This window comes from Lycorma delicatula, chromosome 2, assembly GCF_047948215.1.
Source record: "Lycorma delicatula isolate Av1 chromosome 2, ASM4794821v1, whole genome shotgun sequence".
Classification (NCBI taxonomy): Eukaryota; Metazoa; Arthropoda; class Insecta; order Hemiptera; family Fulgoridae; genus Lycorma; species Lycorma delicatula.
In genome coordinates, this window is record NC_134456.1 from 111,846,556 (window position 1) to 111,866,174 (window position 19,619).

Sequence of the window (19,619 nt, forward strand, 5' to 3'; positions counted from 1 at the left end):
ATCGGCTAAAAAGTGACATGTATTGTGCCTCCAAAGCAAGAGCTAATTAGTCATTATATGGTGATTTTTGAATTCAGCAGATGGAAATACGACAGTATAAGCTATTTTTGAGCCTGAAACATTTCATTGTTGGGCAGTGTTATTCTTTTTTTAACTTATTTGTTACAGTAAGATTTTTGAGAGATTGTAAATTAAGCAAGAAACAAAGTGGCTAATGCTACGATCTAATCAACTACACATCCTGGCCTGGTGATCCATGGATGTAACAAGCTGCAGGTACACTTTTTACATGAACAAGGATGCAGCAGCATATGGGGCTTCACTCAGGAAATCTGAACCAGATTTCAATAGACTTCATTATACCATAAGAATCAATCTAAATAATAATATTTCATAATATAAAGTTAAACATAATTATAAAACTAATCTTCTGTTGATCTTTAAATATTCTGTTGATTCTTTTAAATTTAATTAATCTTCTGTTAATTTAAAAGAGAATAATTTTAACATTTTAACATTTTTCATTTGTACTCTTTACATGGTTCATTTTAAAGAGGGTTTTCTGTTTTTAAGTATTTCTATGGAATGAGAGGAGGTTGTATAACCAAACAGAGCACATATGTTATTAAAAAATTTAATCATAATTTTTTACATTACTCAAAATAGTTGTTGCAAATTAATTAATGTTTTAATTAAATTTATAAATATAATTTATTTAAAATATGTTAGTGATATTTATGAATTTAAAAAGTTGAGGTATGAAACTGACACAGTGTCTCTGAAGTTACATCTAATAATCTGATTATAACATTACTCGTAACATCAATAATGCTGTGAGTGCAAGTAGATAGTACTCATAAATTATCTGTTACTTCAAGCGACACTATGAGTTATTGTTATTACTCTGGCTTAATTTCTTATATCTTTCCAATGAAATTATATCATTTTCTCAGAAGTCATTGCTTATATTTTCTAGATATGGAGAATGATACCAATGGTATCACATGTACCTGTTGTGGAGCCAAAAGAAGTTAAAGATGCCTTTATGACTGAAAGTCCTTTAACTGCAAAATCAAGCATTCCAATGATGATAGGAGTCACAAAAGATGAAGGTGTTGGGATGGTAGCAGGTATTTGAAACATATTATCGTAATTTTAAAACTTTTTCTAAATACATAAAAATGATCAATTTTCTGTAATTTAACACTTCATATATAATGAAAATATAAATTTACACTTTGGAAAGAAAAAAAAATTAAACATTATAGAAATAAAAAATATTTTGTAGTATACGATTTCAATGAAATTTATGACAATTTTTTGTCTGTTGTTTTTATTTTACTTTTATCAAACTGTGTATAATTACTTTTAAATGGGTTTGAATGCTTTCTTACATTATCAATTTATTGTTTCAGATGTATAATTAACACTATGGCATTAAAAATAATGTCTGAGGTTGAGAAAGACTGATAAACTGTGATTGAGCTCATTCTGCAAAGAAGCAGTATAACCTCAAATGAAATGTATAGTTTATTTGCAGGTTGCTTCTTCACAGGATTTGTGCTAGAGAGGTCAAAGGCAGATTGATTTCTCTGACATTTCTCCCACCCCACCCTATTTGGTCGCCATAAAGTATAAGAGCCAATGTTCGTCCCACAAGTGCCTACTGAGTCTCAAAACAGTTTAGCTACCAATATCCTAATTAGAGCTTACCAAGCTCTAATTGTCTTGGTAAGCTACCAAGATTGTCTTGGCTCTAGAATCTTGGTAAGCTACCAAAATCCTAGAGCTTACCTAACTGTGTGAACGGAATAAGCATGGTGCCCTACACCAATCACCTGCATGTCCCACTGCTCATATATTTCTAAAATGGGTCGGGGTGCACCCTGTCTACATACTATACATAAAATATATGACTTGTCAATAAATTAAAATTTATTCCATCAAGGACAGCAATTAACTGCCACGCCTAAGTCATTGAATGCCAGCAAGTATCTGCCCACCATATTATAGCGCTTGGAGCTATATTTGACCGATGGCAAGTCATTTCTCGAGGGTAGCTTCCTACAACAAGCCATAGGAATCTTATGTCCCTTAAACTTCTGATGCTGGTTGAACAAAGCAACGTCATCAAGGAACTCCCACACGGTCCGACAATGCCGCTCACATCTCATTTACTAGCTGTTTATGAGTGGCCAATTTTCTCTTTGATCTCTAAGTTCCAGGGTGGCCTGAGTTCTGGCACCCCCCAAGAGCTGGGCAGTCAAACATCATGTCTTCGTTCAACTGAAACGATGACCTGTGCATCAATTGCAGATGCACAGGTCATCAACTGCCAGGTGGAACCAAAATAAATACTGGTTCAAATTCACGTGGTTGGAGAGCACTTGGGCTCCCACTGCCCTTAAAAACAAGCTCGAGGCATACCATCTCCCTAGAATCTGTATAAACTTATACAAGAATCTTCCCTTAATTGTGGTGTGTCATTCCAGCTGCCATGCTTCTATTGCAAGGGTGTAAAGCTTCCTCTGCAGGCAGGAGATGGGCAACTGTTGAAATTTAGTAGTGGAGCATTGTGATCCTTGTTCTGCTCTGATACTGCGGCCCAGCTTGAAACCACATCCCAAATACCTCAGCCTCCATACTTTTTCACAATTTTCACATGGCCACTCGAACTTTCACTACTAAATTGATTGGGAGAGCCTTTACCTAGGTGGTGGTAGCCTCGTAGGAGGTTGTTTTCAACACACCAGTGCATACAATTAATGCTCTGCTCTGGGCACTCCTTAAATTTTGAATAAGTGCTTGATTTCTTTTGAACCTATGTGCTCAAACGGACGCAGTATAAGAGGTCATACTTCTGAAGACACCTCGGTACACTTGTATAAATGACGGCTCGACAACCCGTAATCCTTCTGAGCAATTCTCCTAAGCTTGTACATCACATACACAGCATCCCCTGCTATTTATGTGGTTGCTAAGCAGCAAATTCACATCAAACAAAACACCTAGGAACTTATGAACTCTAAGTCAGCTGATTACACAACCTTCATACTTAATATGGGGGTTAAGACTGTACGATAATTTGTCTGCACCTTTGAGAAGCATACACTTCATCTTGGGCATAGAAATCTTTAAATTTTTCATGTCCATTAAGCCCTCTGTAGTTGACAAAGCCACTTATGCTCGGTCTTCTAGCTGTGGTCATGAATTACCACGAACTAACAGGAGACAGTCACTGGCAAAAGCCTGAGCTGTAACCTTTTCCGGGAATGTCAATCCCAGAAATCTGTCGAATATCAGGTTCAACAGCAAGGGACTGAGAATGGGACCCTGCGGGTTTCCCTTGGTGACGGATTTTTTCACAACTAGTTTCGCATGCTTAAGGCCGTATGCCATATGCACATACGGCTTAATAGCCGTATGGTTAGACAAATTCATGTACCAAGGTCTGCAGGGTTGTGGTACATGAGTACATGAGTTGGAACACATTGCGGTATTCCAACTCATAGAGCACAGAACTTCAACACAAGGAAAAAATGCTGCTTCTGTCTTAATAAATACTGCCAAAACTTATTTACAGTCGGTGCTTTCCACCTTGGCAAGAGCATTTAAGATGCAATCTTTTACTATTCAACCATTACCATGCTATTTGCATAAAAAAAATGTTCATCTTTGCATTCAGTGTAGTTTTGAACATTGTTTCTTCTTTCATGTGAGGTAGTGTTTCTTTGTTTCTGGATTGTAATAGAAAGTCCAAATTTTATCAAATATGAGTATCTTCTCCTGCAAGTCTGGTTTCATTGTTAGTCATTTCATAATTTTACAAACATTTTTTTCTGAAAGTTTTTTCCTTATTCAAGTTTTTTCGGATGTACTTGGTGCAGAATTTGTTCATGTCCAACTGATCAAGTAACATTTGTTGTGCAACCACCTTTTTGATGTGGTTGTTTTTTTCTCATTTTCAGCCTTTTCTCAACTTTCAGGAAAGCATTTGTCACCATCATCGTTGTCTGGTGTTCTGTCTGGGGGCAGGTCCCTTAAACCACCTCTGTCCCTCTATTTCTATCTCAAGCCTTTTCTTTCATTCCCTTGTTATTTCTAATCTTCACCTCATACACTAACTACATCCTTCTTATTTCTCTTTTTACTGATACTCCCAAAGCAGACTCCACTTCTTCTAACTATGTGATCTAACCAGTTTTCTTTTATTTTGAGTAATTCCCTTGTCAGTACTCTTTCTTCTGTAATTGTGATTATTATTTCCTCAGGATTTATTCATCCATCTTCTTTCTCTATCCTTTTCCATATCCACATCTCATAAACCTCAATCCACCCCTTCCCTCTTCCTAATTGTTCATGCTTCAATTCCCTACAAAAACATACTCCGTTCATAACATTTGACAACCTCTTCCTTAACTCTTAATTCCAGAATTTTACTATGTAGTAATTCCCTCTTCTTACTGAAACTTTCCTTTGCTCATTTTTTTTTTCTATTCTTCCTTCCGAATATTTTTGCTTTATCTATAAATCCTCTTTATTGTTCTTCCATTATTCTTACTTAGCAACAAAGCCTTTTTATTGTTTACTTTCATTTCTTTAGTTTTTCCGTTATTTATTTTCATTCCATACTCTTTCATTCTATGCTTGAAGGTTGTTAACAATCTTTGAAACACGTGTGTGTGTGTGTGATCAGATAGAATTACCATATCATCAGCAAAGTTATGCACCTTATTTTTTGTTCTACACTTATTTCATCTTCTCTTTCTTCTACAATTTATTTCTCATAGGTAAAATGTAAATGTTGAACAGTGTCGGTAAGAGGCAGCATCCTTGTTTAACACCTTGACCTAGACCAATCCAGTCAGTCATATTCTTATTTATTTGTGTTGCTGTTGCTATCTATAAAATAGATTCATTTCTCTTCCTCTATCTAAATGTCTCTCTCCAACCATTTTTAGCAGCCCAATGGCATTTCTGGTTCCTTTCTTTTTTTGAGCCCAACTCTTTTTTAATCTTATCATCAACCTCCAATTTAGAACTCTTAAAGCATTTATCATTTATGCCATTCAAAAACTAGCACATGTAACACAACAATATATGTCTCTTGCAAGAGTTTCAATTATTGACTTGGCAATTTTTTCAATTTCAAAGGATTTGGGATTAATACATTGACTGAATTTGATACTAGACACTATTTCTACATATGTTCTTTTATAAATACTTTCTAATTAAAAGAGTAAAAGTGAACACTGCTTATGTCGACTGCCTCTAAAACCTTCAAGTTCATACATGGTTCAAGGTCATCCCACTCAATTTATGATTATTATTATTATTTTATTGAATAATACAAAATAATAATAATAATCATTTTAAACAAAAATAGGCAGTAATCATAAAATTTTAAGGTAATTGCAACAGAGGGTAATATTTTCAGAGAATTTGTTAATACTTTTCAGAAAATTCATTGAAATAAATACATTTTTATGACGTTAGACTTCCTGGTAATTAAGTGTGAAATTGCAATTAGCAAATCTTAATTTTCTTACTATTAAAAAGATCAAACAGATGATACACTTAACTTTTTGCATAAGCAACATCTTTATCCCAAGGTGTTTAAGAAAAAAACCAAGCTGAAATGATTTCAGCCACATCAATGTGCTCTGTTTCACAATCATTGATCTTGACAATGATTGTTTCACAATTTTTAGAAAACAAGTGATATTTTAAATCAAAAGAGTAGGTCTAAAACTATCTGAGGATAGTTTCAGAATGACATGATGTGGAAGAATAAATAAAAATAAATTAAGAGTAAATAGATAAACAGAAAAAAACAAATAGTTTGGAAACAAATTTTAAACTATACTGAAAAACTGAAATAAACTGTTTATGGTGAATTCTGCTAATAAAAGAAAAATATAATTAGAGTATCATAAAAGGCAACTTTGGATTGGTAAACCCTAATCCCAAGAACAACCATTCTAAAATATTGCAATCAAACTTTTTTAATGAATTTATTTATTATGAATATAAGAGCAAATATACTTAACTGAATTTTTTTTTGTTTTATTTCAGTACTAGGGATAAAAGAAAATATAGTAGAACTGAATGCACGTTTAAACGAATTATTACCAGTAGCACTGTTTTATGATAAATCAACAAATAATCCTGATGAAATTACAAACAAAATCAGAAAGTTTTATTTTGGAGATATTAATAAATTAATCACAATAGAAAATATCAAACCATTTATGGATGTAAGTAAAAAACTTAAAATAATAAAAAAATTATAGAATAGAAATGCTTGTGATTGTATTATTTTTAATTTTCATGTTAAAATTACTTTCAATTAAAATGAGAAAATATTCTTTAAAATTATTTATTTATTAGAAACTGATTAAAAAACAATTCAATTTCTAAAGTGAGTAAATACATTGAAATATCTTTCCAAGTTTTTTTGGAAAAGAACTTCTGGAACTTATTATCCAGAACATCTTTTGGATTCTGAATAAATAAACATTTTATTTAGACAAGAAAAAAATTATAATTATAAATTTTACAGATCATATGAGGAGTAGTGGGGATGGCATTCCATAAATTACTAAGATTAACCGTTCCAGCATTTGCTAGCAAGGTTTAAGGTAATGTATGTTAAAATATCAAAATATTTTGGTTTATTTAATACTGTTTAAAAACTCATAAACAGTTAATATTTTTCCTGAAAAAAGAAATATTTTAACGTATTTTAAACAGATTAATTGAGAAATATTTCAGATTATTTAAATATTTTTTAGGTAATTTGTTATTACAGAAACTGAAATATAAAAGAATATAATATTCTCGTAAATCAAAATGTTATGAATTGTTAATATTAAATATTTCCATTATATAGGAAACTATAAAAAAACTTTCTTGTTCTAACTGTAGATTAGAAGTTTTTACCAGCTCAGTATTTTACCTTTTGTTTTAACTTCATTTGTTGAAAGTTAAAGTTTCTGGTTAGACGGTACATTTAATAATGTGAATATCTGTCCTGTGACTATTGAAAGTATAACCAAATCTCTCCTTATATCTTCATTAATAAGTTTCTGCAAACCTCTGTCTGTGATAGTATCTTCTTGGCCTTTAATCAAGAGGTACCAGGTTCGAATCCACATCAGGTATGGCATTTTTCACATGCTGCAAAATTTCTATTTTTATATTTTCATGCACAAGCGAGCTTATGTGATGAATTATCTCATCAAGTAAAAAAAAGTTGACCAAAACAAATACATCGTTTGATCTTAAAAATCTCTTTTTGAAATTTGGATGGAATTTTTATGTTTTTTTATCCATGGTTTCCTTCAAATATCAAAACTGGTACTGCCACAGCCTTGTTAATAGTATATTTTTGTTTCTGTTCTTGTTTTACTTCATTACATTCCATGACTGCCCACGTATTTGATTAAATCAGATCAACTGTTTCTTATATCGTGATCATCTATGTGGTGAAACTTCAGTCCCAAAATGTGAAGCATTAATATGTTCTAATGGATAACTATAATAATATGTGAAAACATTAGCAGCCATTATAACTACCAGTTGCGTGATTGAGTAACATTCACAAAATGATAATTTAATTAAAATTAAATGTAATTGATGGATGCACTTAGAAATATATAATAACAAGAAATGGAGAAAGATTTAGTTAATGAATATAATTGACTAGTTCTTATACTTTTTATATTACAAAAATATTTTCTTTCAGATGTATGGGGACTCTTTATTTGTTCAATGTGCTTCATCTGCAGTTGAAAACCATGAAGGAACAGCTTATTTTTACATGTTTGCACACAAAGGGAATGGGACAATAGCTGATATATTAGCTGGTGAATTTTCTAGATTAGGTAATTTTTTTTTGTTTTTTTTTGATATTTTTTTACTTTTCTAATACATATCTAATATAATATTTTGAATTATAGCAATCGTAACATGCTAGTTTGCCAAAAATAGTATTTTATGTTTTTATAGTGTTTGACAAAATCTAATTAGACTTCAAAATAATTAAAAACTATAAATAATTTGTTTTTGAATAAAAAAAAACAAAGGCCTTTTAAAGTTAATTATCAACACCTTATTCTATGGAATACTAGTTACAAACAGTACACATCATAAAAAAATTAGGAATTTCATTAAGTATATAGAAAAATATATTTGGTTTTTTTCATTCAATTTTGGATATGATTATTTTTAAATGAACCCCAGAAAATAAATATATTACAAGAGATTATTAAATTATGCAGATTTTATAAATATAAAATTGTTCATGTGTAATAAGGTTTTGGTTTTTATGTGGTATGTGTAAAAATTTGCATGTGAATCTTGGTTGTGAATCCTGATTTTACAAGGTGATTTACAAATGTTGTTTCTTATTATTGTCTTATTATTTATTGTTGTTATCTTATAATATATACATTTAGCTTTGGATGAGTATACATCCTGTCTGCCTGATGGAATATTTAGAGTGATCATGACAACTTAATCTGTGAATTTCAAGTTCATTTTTTTTTTTAATATGTTTCATTTAGTTTGCTGTGCGATCTTGTTTATTATTTATTTTTTGTGTTGAAAGAATTTTTCCTGATATTGTTGCCAATTCTTTATGACTGCTGGTTTATGTATATGAGATGTTTTTCTGTCATTTGATTAATTTTTGGTTTTCTTCTATATTTTATTCAACATGTTGTTCGTGAATAACAGGTTGATTTTTACCTATCATTTCATCCATTTCATTGTTTTTAGTAAAATATAGAGTGATTTAGAAGGATAGAGAAATAATTTAAAAAATGATTCTAGAGCTTGAAATAAAGAAAAAAGGCCAGTGTAAAATGTGCCATTTTACACTGGCCCCTGGTGAAATGATAACATACTGAAATTTTTATATTACATCTAACCACCCCACAGCAAAATATGAGCTTTCTCATAAATTTTACATCAACTGATATACACCATGTGCCCAAACTTCACTACAGTATTTTTTACAACTTTTAGTTCTATAAATTCACTAATTTATTATTAAAACTTACGAGTATATAATTAAAATAAACTAAGAAATGCTATAGTAATGAAGATTTATAGGCACATGATGTATTTCAAGTGAAGTAAAATTTATTAGAAAGCTCATATTTTGCTGTGGGGTGGTTATATGTAATAATTGGTTTTGAAAGTAAGTGGAAGAACAAGATTAATTTATTTATCTGAAATGGGTTTTTACAATCTCTAATAATAATTTTGAAAACTAACAACTTTACATTTGTTTTTTGTGCTGCTCTGTTTGCAGATATAGTCACTGATATGTCCGCACATTCTGGGTCCCAAAAGAATCATATCTAACTATTGCATATTTGTATTAATAATATTGTTGAAATTAAAACTGTTATATTTAGTATTTATGTTATGTTTATAGGGAGTCGCATCATAATGATTGTATATGGCTATCATGTGACAGAAGATAATCATGGAAATTTTACCATTGTAAATAATAACATGTACATCATACTAGGCAAAACTAATGAAAGTGAAGAATAAAGATTTACTATTGCATTCTTCACTGAGCTGAGTGCAGAACTGCATACTAACTTGTCAAGTCCGCTAAAATACAGGTGATACTGAACCCTAAACCAACAATAACCTTCACATTCTGTTCCCAGTGGAACTGGCTTTGTAATCAACATTGTTATTCTTAAAAAAGTAACACTGTCTACACTTACTTTCACTGCAGATTTCATTAGAGCCATGAAGTAGAATGAGAGAGGTAGTATAAAGCAACAAATAAATGTTTCCTTTTCTATGAAGAAAAATGTATGCATTATGTACACTGTATCCACAGGAATTTTTAACTAATGCCAAACTTCAATAAAATGAAAAACAAATTACCAACATTCAGTCTATTATGAACCAAGTAAGCTGTATTTCTAATAAACTGATAAGTATTTTACTAAAAATTATTTTTGGAGTAGAATATATGTAGTTGAATTTTAGAAAGAGATTATAAGGAAAACTAGTTGTTTCGCAAATTCTTTTGACTGCTACATTATAACTCTTAATAGTTAGTAAAAAATACTTAAAAATAACATAAGCCTGATTTTGAACAAGAAGCTGCTCTGTATCTTGTTTATTACAAATTTTGATATTTAGGCTGTAGGAAGTATAGTTTGTAATTTATAGAAGTTTAAATATACATTGAAAAATCATCTGAAACAATTAATTTAAATGGTGATATTAGTAAGGATTTTTTTGATTTAAAAAAAGAAAAAAACAGTTTGATGACTTATAAGTTAAAATAAACTGGCTATGTTGACAATATAAAGATGATGTAAAGCGTTCAATGAGTGTTGTAAATGGTGTAATAGAGGTAAACAAAAAAAAAATAAGGAGGAAATCAAACATTTGAAACAGACAAATAAATTAATTATGAAGCGTATATCAAAATGATAAGACACAGGAGAAGCAATGAGATGTTTTCAGATTTAGCTTGCTTAAGGTTAACAACTTTTGCATACACTATTTGGGTTTTCATACACATATGTCAATTAACTGGGCTCATACCTTAGATAGGTATTACACGCAATAACGTTGCTCGTATTCATGAGCATCGTGATGTGAAATTTATCATTAAAAACGCGAATAGACTGAAAGGATTTTAGTGACTTTCCCATAAAAGACAGAAATGAGAAACAATTCTCTCATATTATACGAAGAAACAATAGGTTATTTATTTCTAAAAAAATATTGTATGATCGGCTGGTAGTTAATCGAAAAACCTTTACTCGGGATGAAGAAACAGGACTTGTGTAGTGTGGGATTAAGGAAGTCTAGTTTTTAGGAAATTATTTATCGGAGACGGTGTCAACGAATTACAATGTATATTGGTCCGAGAAGGAAGAATATAGTTGCAGAGTGTACATCGGCGGTGACCTGATGGAGCAGACATGTTAATTCTATACTAAAAATCTAATCGTACAACGTGGCTAGTATAATCTTTACCTCTCATAAAGATTGTAAAATCTTTTTTTGTTTTGGTTTTTTTTCATTGTGCGACTTTTTTGCAAGAATATCAAACCAAATTGCAGATATCTTGAAATATTTGAAGGGATTTAAAAAAAAGGCAATAATGCAATCTTGAAAGACATGCAATATTGGTTGACCAAAAAAAAGAATTGTTTTGAGGGTATAAATTCTTGAAAAATATCAATCAGTTTATTATGGCCAGGAAGAGAAATTTAATTGATTAGGAATAAAGGGTCATGTTTTACACCAGATAGGAGCTCAATAGATGCAATAATTAGCAAGAAGGTATTGTGTATTCCAGCTGTGAGAATCATTTACTTTATTAATATTAAATAAGTGGCCCCTTGCTGCTCTACAGCGTTTTTATTACAAAGTAATGCTATACATTAAAAAAAAAAAATTCGCTAAAAATCTACTCTATTTACATCAGATTTCACCCCAAATCGGTTTCTTTTTCTCTTTCTTATAGGTTAAATGCGTACTTAAAACCTATTTCCAATACTTCCAAACATTCTACTGGACGGATCAGACTACATTTCTTTATTCTGTTCGGATTGGTTCGCAGTATGTCTTAAAGAATTGACAGACCTTCAAAGTGATTTTCCTCCGAGTTGTAACCTCGGAAAGTTCCTCAATTAAGTAATAAATAAGGATTTCTCAGAGAAGATTCAAGTTTGGTGTCTGATGACGCGTAATGCCATATCTTACGGTCATTCCGAGCAGAACGAAAAAATTACCCAAACCGTTCATTAAATGCCTAGCGGACTGGAAATAGTTTTTACTTATTTATTGAAATGGGTTTTAATATACAAGTTCGGGTACAAGAGAGGAAAAATTTGGAGAATGTAAGTTTATTAATCATATAGGCTCATTAGTTATTAATATTATTTGATAGTTTTTAATTTGGCGCATAGTTTAAAATATTAACAGAATGTTATTTGAACCATAGTAAATAGTAGTTGAACATGAGGGATACTGAAATTTTTTTAAATATTTTACCATTGCTTCTAAAAATCCTTTGTACCGGGAGGGGTGATATCAAGCGAGGTTTATGTACCGAATCGCAATTTTCCGGCAAAGATTAAAGATATCTCTAATTAAATATATATATATATAGTTGGTAGAAAGTAAGTCGACAACAGTTAATTTAAACATAATCCTTAAGGTTGGTTGATAATGATTGTTATATGACCCACAGTATGATAACATTTTTAAATTTCACTGTAAAGGTAAATATGAAACAAATTAAGTTCGGTTATGTGTATGAGAGAATCAAGCACAAACTATTATGTAAAAATAAAAATTCTTATTTAAACGATGTTTTGTTTATTATAATTATAATTAATGATTCTGTAGGTGTGTCTCATGGAGAAGATCATACCTTTTTATTCTCATTCGAGTTTCCTCCCATAATAGAAAAGAAAATGCTGGAAGGGAATGATAAAAGAATGTCAGAAGAAATGGTTAGAATGTGGACAAATTTTGCTAAATATGGGTAAATATTACAACAGATTTTAATCAGTATGTTCTTTTTCTATAACACTTGTAATATAATTATTTGTAAGATTTAGTTACTTAAATTATTATTTGAGGTAATTTAACATTCATGAAGAACTAGCTTGCTGGTTAAAATACTTTCTACTAGAGTTTACTATTTAAATCAAGCATTTATTATCATCAAAAAACTGTTGGCAAGACTTCTTAATTTAACAGTTACTGTTAATATTTTTTATCATAATTTCACAATAAGTGTTATGGCTCTGCTATATCGCTTTTTCACTGTTTATTCTGTAGGATAAATGAATGATTATTAATGTCTCATAAAATAAAATAAAAAATACTGATTTTTAATAAACTTATGAATTTCATCCTTATGAACAAGTACTTTATTTTCTATGAAAAAGTACTTCAAAATAAAATATGCATAAGAGTGAAATTGAATAAACGACTTTCATAATACCAGTTCAAATTTGGAAATGCTGGAATTAATAATATATATATATGTATTATAATAATGTATGTAAGTGTACGTGCACGCACGTGTATGTGTGTGTTTGTGTATTAAGTAAATTTTTACAACCAATCGCAATTTTTCAGCAAATAATGTCGATGTAACTAATTAAAAAAAAATATATATATATATTCAGCAAAAAGTAAACCGACAAGAGATATTTTAAACTAGAAAACTAATTTACATATTTATTTTTAAAACAATATTTTGTAACAGTAACCAATAAACAAATTAAGGAATAAAAACCATGGTAATTAAGGTTATAACGGTCAGTACTGCAGCTGATAGCGGTATTGCAGGTGCCATAACACTCCTCTACAACAGACTATAATGTATGATGTACTTTTTTCCAGAAATCCAACTCCAAACTCAAAGGACAATAGATGGGATGAATTGTCAATAAAGCACATGAACTATTATCATATTGAATACGGCAAAACAAGAATGGAAAATGGGCTTTATAAAGAAAGAAACAACTTCTGGAAGAATTTGGGATGGCGGGATAAAATAACATCAAAGAATGTATTAGTTAAAACTGAGTTATAAACTAGTTAGTTTTGATTATAATGTGTCAATTTGAATATTATAACATGCTTATTGTTAAATTTATTGAATTAAATAATTGTTCATTTATGTTTATTACTTATTTTCACCTTAAATAAAAGTAATTAACATATTTAATAATACCAATCTTCCTTGTCTGTAATTCTGTTTTTATACTCTGATGCAATAAGCTCAAATTTTAACCCTTTTAAAATAAGAAAAAAATGTTATTGTTTACTATCTGAAAACAAGAATGAAAAATACAATTTATTTAATATTAAATATAGTATTTTTCTTTTTTTTCAGCGAAAAATGTTTTCATGTTATCATCATCCGGGTTAAAATAATAAGAGGCTTCTTTTCGAATGTTAAAATATTAGCAAAATAGAGTCAAAACTATGATGAAAACTAAAATAATAATAGGAATACAATTGAAACAGTAAAAGGAACGCAAGAACTAGGATAATGCATGAAACGTGAATTAAAAGTAAAATCAAAATTTTGATGGGTTAAATCTTATCAAGTATATTAATTATTTTTAGAATAATTCCCAGTCTAGTACATTCTTGTCATTTCCTAGGACGCGCCATATGTCCCTCAGCAACTTAAATTTGTGACGTAAGGCTGCATAGCATATGCAGTCCACAAGGATGAGGTGAACAGTCAAGCGGCAGTTGCATCGGTAGCACAGTGGTGTACTTTCCGCTGACATCAGGTGTGTGTGAGTAGCTTTGGTATGTTCTAATCGCAATCTACACAGGATCACTTCCTCTCGGCAAGTTTTCCTGCATGAAGAGTTCCATGGTAACGCTGTGTTTTTTATGTACTGGAGTTTATTACATGCTGTAGCGGTCCAGTTATATTGCTACCTTCTTCGAAGTATATTTTTTATGGAATTGATGAAATCTGTAGTTGCAACTCGAGTGGAGGAAGACGGTTGGCTACATGCATCTTTAGTAGCATTTAGCCGCAAGTTTGTTATCTAGGATTCCCACATGCCTAGGGATCCAGTAGAAATTCATCTGTGTGTTGTGACAATTTAAGTCAGTGATTGTATTATCTATTTCGGTGACAATAGGATGTTTGGAATATAAATCCTCTAAAGCTTAGAGAGTACTGCCGAATCGCTACAGATAAGGATGTGACGACATTTTCATCTAAATAAATGAAAGGAAATGAGGGTTAACTCCTTTAAGAACTGGATGATTTGGTTGCCCTTTAAGATAGACTAAGATGCTAGTAGCTGGTCCCGCCTATCCCAAAGTGATGGCTCACCACAATCAACAAGTAAGCTTGCAAAAGGCTTTAATCCAGCATTTTAAGCATTGTACGATGCGCTGAAGAGTAAACGATACAACCATAATCTAATCGGGATCGGACTAAAGTGTAATAAAAATGTAACATACATGATCAGCTTCGTAGTTGGTGTTGCTAAGAAATCATAGCATATCTAGAATTTTTAACCATCTTGCTTTTAACTGTTAATGTGTTTGTCCCACGTAAAATGACTGTTGAAAGTAAACATAGAAATTTAACGTTAGGAGAGATAGCAATTGACTCTCCATTAAGCAGGACATGTGAAGTGAAATGGTTTTGTTGACGTGAAAAGACTACACATTTTGTTTTCTCCAGTGAGAACGTGAAGCCTTTTTTTGTGATTTTGTTTCAAGGTGAAATTTAGTAATCTGTAGTAGTCTGTCAGATGTAATTGTTGAACGAGTCTTGGTATTAACTACAAACTTACCATCAAATAAGAGAACATGAAACAGGTGGTTGCAGACATTTAGTAATACTGTTGATGGCAATAGTAAACAGAGTGGCAAATACACTTCTTTGAGGTACTCCATTCTGCAAGGTGACGCTACTAGACACAAAATCTCCAACATGAACTCAGAATGAATGGTCATTTAGCAAACCCTTAATAAAGGCAAGCATATCACCCATGACTTCCCATTCTTTAAGGTTATTTAGAATACGTCATCGGACTGTGTCATATGCCATTTCGATGTCAAAGAAAACAATGACAAGTTGCTTGTAGAACAGAAAGACATTTTGAGTAGCTGTTGTAGTGATATCAGATGATCAGTTGAAGATCATCCTTGGCAGAAACCATATTGTTGTGGAGATATCAGAGTGTGCTTCTCTAATACCAGCTGAGCTTTCGGTTCACAATTCTCTCCATCAGTTTGCACAAAATTCTCATCAAAGAAATAGGTAGGTACTCTTGAGGAGCATGCTTTGTATCTGCCACGTTTAAGGACTGGTACGACAACTGCTTCTAGACCAGATGGGTGGGAAGAATTGCGTGGAGAACAAATCATTATATATACAAAGTAGGTGATGAAGGGCCGAATTGGGATGGTTTGTAAGCATATTGAGACAGTTGTTAACAGGTCTAGGGGAGGTATCACATGAGTGTTTAAATGTAAATACTCGTTGAATGTAAAAGGAGTATTTAATTCTCCTAATGAATCACTAATTTTTAACAGTATTTTTTCCATTTGTATCTTATATTTCTGAAATTCATTAGTGTTTGATGATGTTATGGACACCGAACAAAAACAAGCAGCTAGGTTAGTTGCAACTGCAGTAAATGACATAAGGAGTTCTTCTTCATAAATAAGGCCGAGGATAGACTGTTTGTGGGATCCACAATCTGCACAATGTTTTCTCCACACAGCAGACATAGGAGTAGGGCGTGAGATGGTGTTTATGTAATAACTCTATGACTTTCTCTTGGTTTGTATGAATACACAATGACATTCCATTCTAGCGCTACAATATAAATTGGTTTGTTAATATAAATTTGTAGGTCTATGGTTAAATTTACACAGAACCTGCCACTGTTTCTTAATCGCATTTTGGCAAACATCATTCCAGCAGTAAATGGAGAGACGCCTTGGATTTCCTGATGTATGTTTGTGGATGAATCTACTAGCATTCTCAAGTACCAGGGAGGTAAAAGAGAAAAGTTGATGCAGGGCATCAGAACTATTGTCATATTGTATTGGGAAGGTTTCATGGTAACTGTTCCAATTTGCTATTTCAACAATACATCTCCATGGTATCTTTTGTTCACTGCGTAGCCAACCCAAAAGCAATGGTGATTGGTTTTTGGTCACTGGCATATAAGTTGTTACATGTAGAGCTGTTAATATGAGGCAGTAAACTTTTCGAGCATAAGGAGAGATCAATGTTGGAAAAAGTACCAGTCAATGACAACATAAACATGGATAACCATCATTCAGTAAACAGAGATCCAAGTCCTATCTCATTCTGTTTATGATACTTCCTTGAGGGGAACAGACTGTTGAGCCCCGTGAAATATAATGGGCATTAAAGTGTCTCCTAATATTAACTATGGAGGTGGTATTTGGTCGAGGAGATTTTGTATGTTATGTTCATAAAACTCGAAGATTGGTGAGGGGTATAAATTGCAAATGTGTAATTTAAATGGGACAGAGATCTCTACGGCAATTCAGGGGATGTGAGTAGCTGTGGTATCCTTGTAGCCGATACCCTGTCCTACATGAAGATAGCATCCTCGCCACTCTCTTGACTATCAACGAGACAGTCGTACCTCTCACAGAAATAGCCTCTGACAGTTACTGCATCTTGTAGTAGAAGATGCGTTTCCTGGAAGCATATCACTAAAGGTTTTTGTGCACTTATAATTACCCTAACATCCTTAATCTGGGAATGAAGACTTCGGACATTCTACTGGATAATGTTCATAGATAGAAGTAACTACTATAGATACAGAATTACAGATATGTAAAATTTTTTTATAGGTGATTCTGATTTTCTGTTGTAAATAACAATGTCTGCAGATTATTTGTAGAATATTGTTTGGTTTTTTCTGTTTTTATAAATTTTAAAAAGTGATTCAAATTCTTTATTATTCCTTTGTTCTTTTATATTTTAATTTCTTTTTAAAGAGTGATTAGAGTTTGGAATTTTTCCTTTGGCAGATAAATTTTAATTTTTTTCTGGGTTCTTCAAAATAATTTCTAGATTTCGACAATTTTCTTTGTTAATTAAGCATAATTTTCTGTTTTATTTTTTAAAGAATAAGTTTTGAGGTTGTTATCCTTTTACTTTGATATTAGAGGGCTTGTAAAAGTCCCTGGTGTTATTTTTAACTTCTTTAACCATTATTTAAGGTTTACACCGTTACTTTTCTTTAAGATATAAAATATTTCCTACTATATTTCTATTTTAGCTGACTTTCATTTTTTCCAAGTTTTCAAAGTTTAATTAGTTATTCTAATTCAGACAATTCATTTGCTTTTTTACAAGTTTTAATTTCATGTTGATATTTTTGAATTATTTCTTTGTTGAATTTAATTATTTTATTTTTAAAAGTTTTTTTTTCATGTTTTTCAGGGTTCAGGTTAATTAAATTTTTGAAAGATGATCAGTCAAAATTTTTTCCTCTGGATTTTAACATTTCTGATTTATAATTTTTTTCTTTATTGCAACACAGTCAATTTGAAATTCTCTTTAATTTAGATTTGGGCTTTTCCAAATAATTACATTTTTTTAAAGTTTTCGTTAGAAGGTGGAATTAGTTTTAAAGTTCTTAGAAATTTCTATTAATCTCTCTCTGTTCTTTTACGGGTGGGATATTTTTCAATTATTTTACTAAACCAAAATAGTTTTAAAATCTCCTTGTCTCAATTTAGGTCTAATCCTAACCTAATCACGGTTAAAGTCTCCTAAAATTAATATTCTTTTCTAGAATTTAAAAAAAATAATTTTCTAAGTTTTCCAAAATTTTTTGATCGTATCAGTTTTCTTTTATCTTGCTTTACTGGTGCATGATGACTGAATAATGTGTAATATTTACATATGTTAAAAAAGAAAGTCTTTCAGAAGGAGAGTTAAAATCCTTATATTGTTTTTCATTATTGTTCACAATGAAGGCTCTCCCTAGTAGAGGACAACATTTAAATAAGTAGTTCTGAAGAGGATAAATCCACTGCAATTGTTAACCTGAAGCATAAAAGGGAATCAAAAACTTAACCCTTAATTGCATGAATTTATCTAAATAGTTAAAATATATATCATGTTCTTGGTGGTGGTAATGAAGGGAAAATAACTAAAATATTCTGTTTGTTGTTTACTCTTTAAAAACTAGGAAATAAAATTTAACTCATATTTGATACATTCATGCCATAAGGTGCCATGTGTAAAACACAAAAATAATATTCTAACTCTAATTTTAAACATGACAAACATTTAAGTAAAAAAAGGAAATTGTGTAACGGAAAAGTTACAAAAGATAATCCCAAATAGATTTTTTATAGATAATATTTTCATTTTTATAAATAATAAAATACTAGTCATACTCATATCTTCAAAACTGTAACTTTTTTTGTAAAGAAAATTATAATTTATTAAGGAAAAAAGATTTCTTTATAATAAGTATACACAACTTTTATAAAAAAAATTATTATTAAATACTGGCAGTAAATTAATGATTGATTATATATATTTTTTCATTTTTTATAATATTCTACAAACAGTTTCTTTTTTTCATTATGCAGCATTCTTCACACAAAATTTGTTAATGGGCATTCCATATTTCTACACCTATATCTTGCCTCCTGAAATACAAGCCAATGGTCATTAAATCCCATCGGTATGGACAGTTACTAGCAGATTTCTTTCTTTTTCTTATGGATTATAAGATTATTATAGATATTCAATATCTTCCTCTTCATCACAAGTTTTCTTCTTACCCTAAGTAAATTTCAAACTTATAACCGTATCCTTAACAGTCAGAAGCACATACCATTTATAACCCCTTTTTTAGGTTTGCAAGGATTATATTGTCGCAATGAATGGTTCACTTTAATGGCGCAAACTTGTTTGTCTTCAGATGAACTTTCATTGGAACAAATGAAAAGTTTTCATTTAAGTGTTCAGTGACTGGATGTAACTTGAACAGCTAATCTCCGGCAGGATCATCATGAGGTAAGTTTTTGTTATTGTCATTAAAAAGCAAAAGCAA

The 19,619-nt window shown here is 31.0% G+C and overlaps 1 protein-coding gene across 1 annotated transcript in view; it reads left to right on the forward strand.

The window, feature by feature from the left end:
* The window catches only part of LOC142319134 (esterase E4-like), a 34,671-nt gene extending 20,978 nt beyond the window's left edge, over positions 1–13,693 (forward strand). The window contains exons 6-10 of the mRNA XM_075356084.1: positions 977–1,130; positions 6,076–6,257; positions 7,748–7,886; positions 12,406–12,544; positions 13,414–13,693. Of these exons, the coding sequence (XP_075212199.1) occupies positions 977–1,130; positions 6,076–6,257; positions 7,748–7,886; positions 12,406–12,544; positions 13,414–13,606 (807 nt within the window). The 3' untranslated portion in view covers positions 13,607–13,693. The remainder of the gene's footprint in view (positions 1–976; positions 1,131–6,075; positions 6,258–7,747; positions 7,887–12,405; positions 12,545–13,413) is intronic.
* Positions 13,694–19,619: the final 5,926 nt, after the last annotated feature.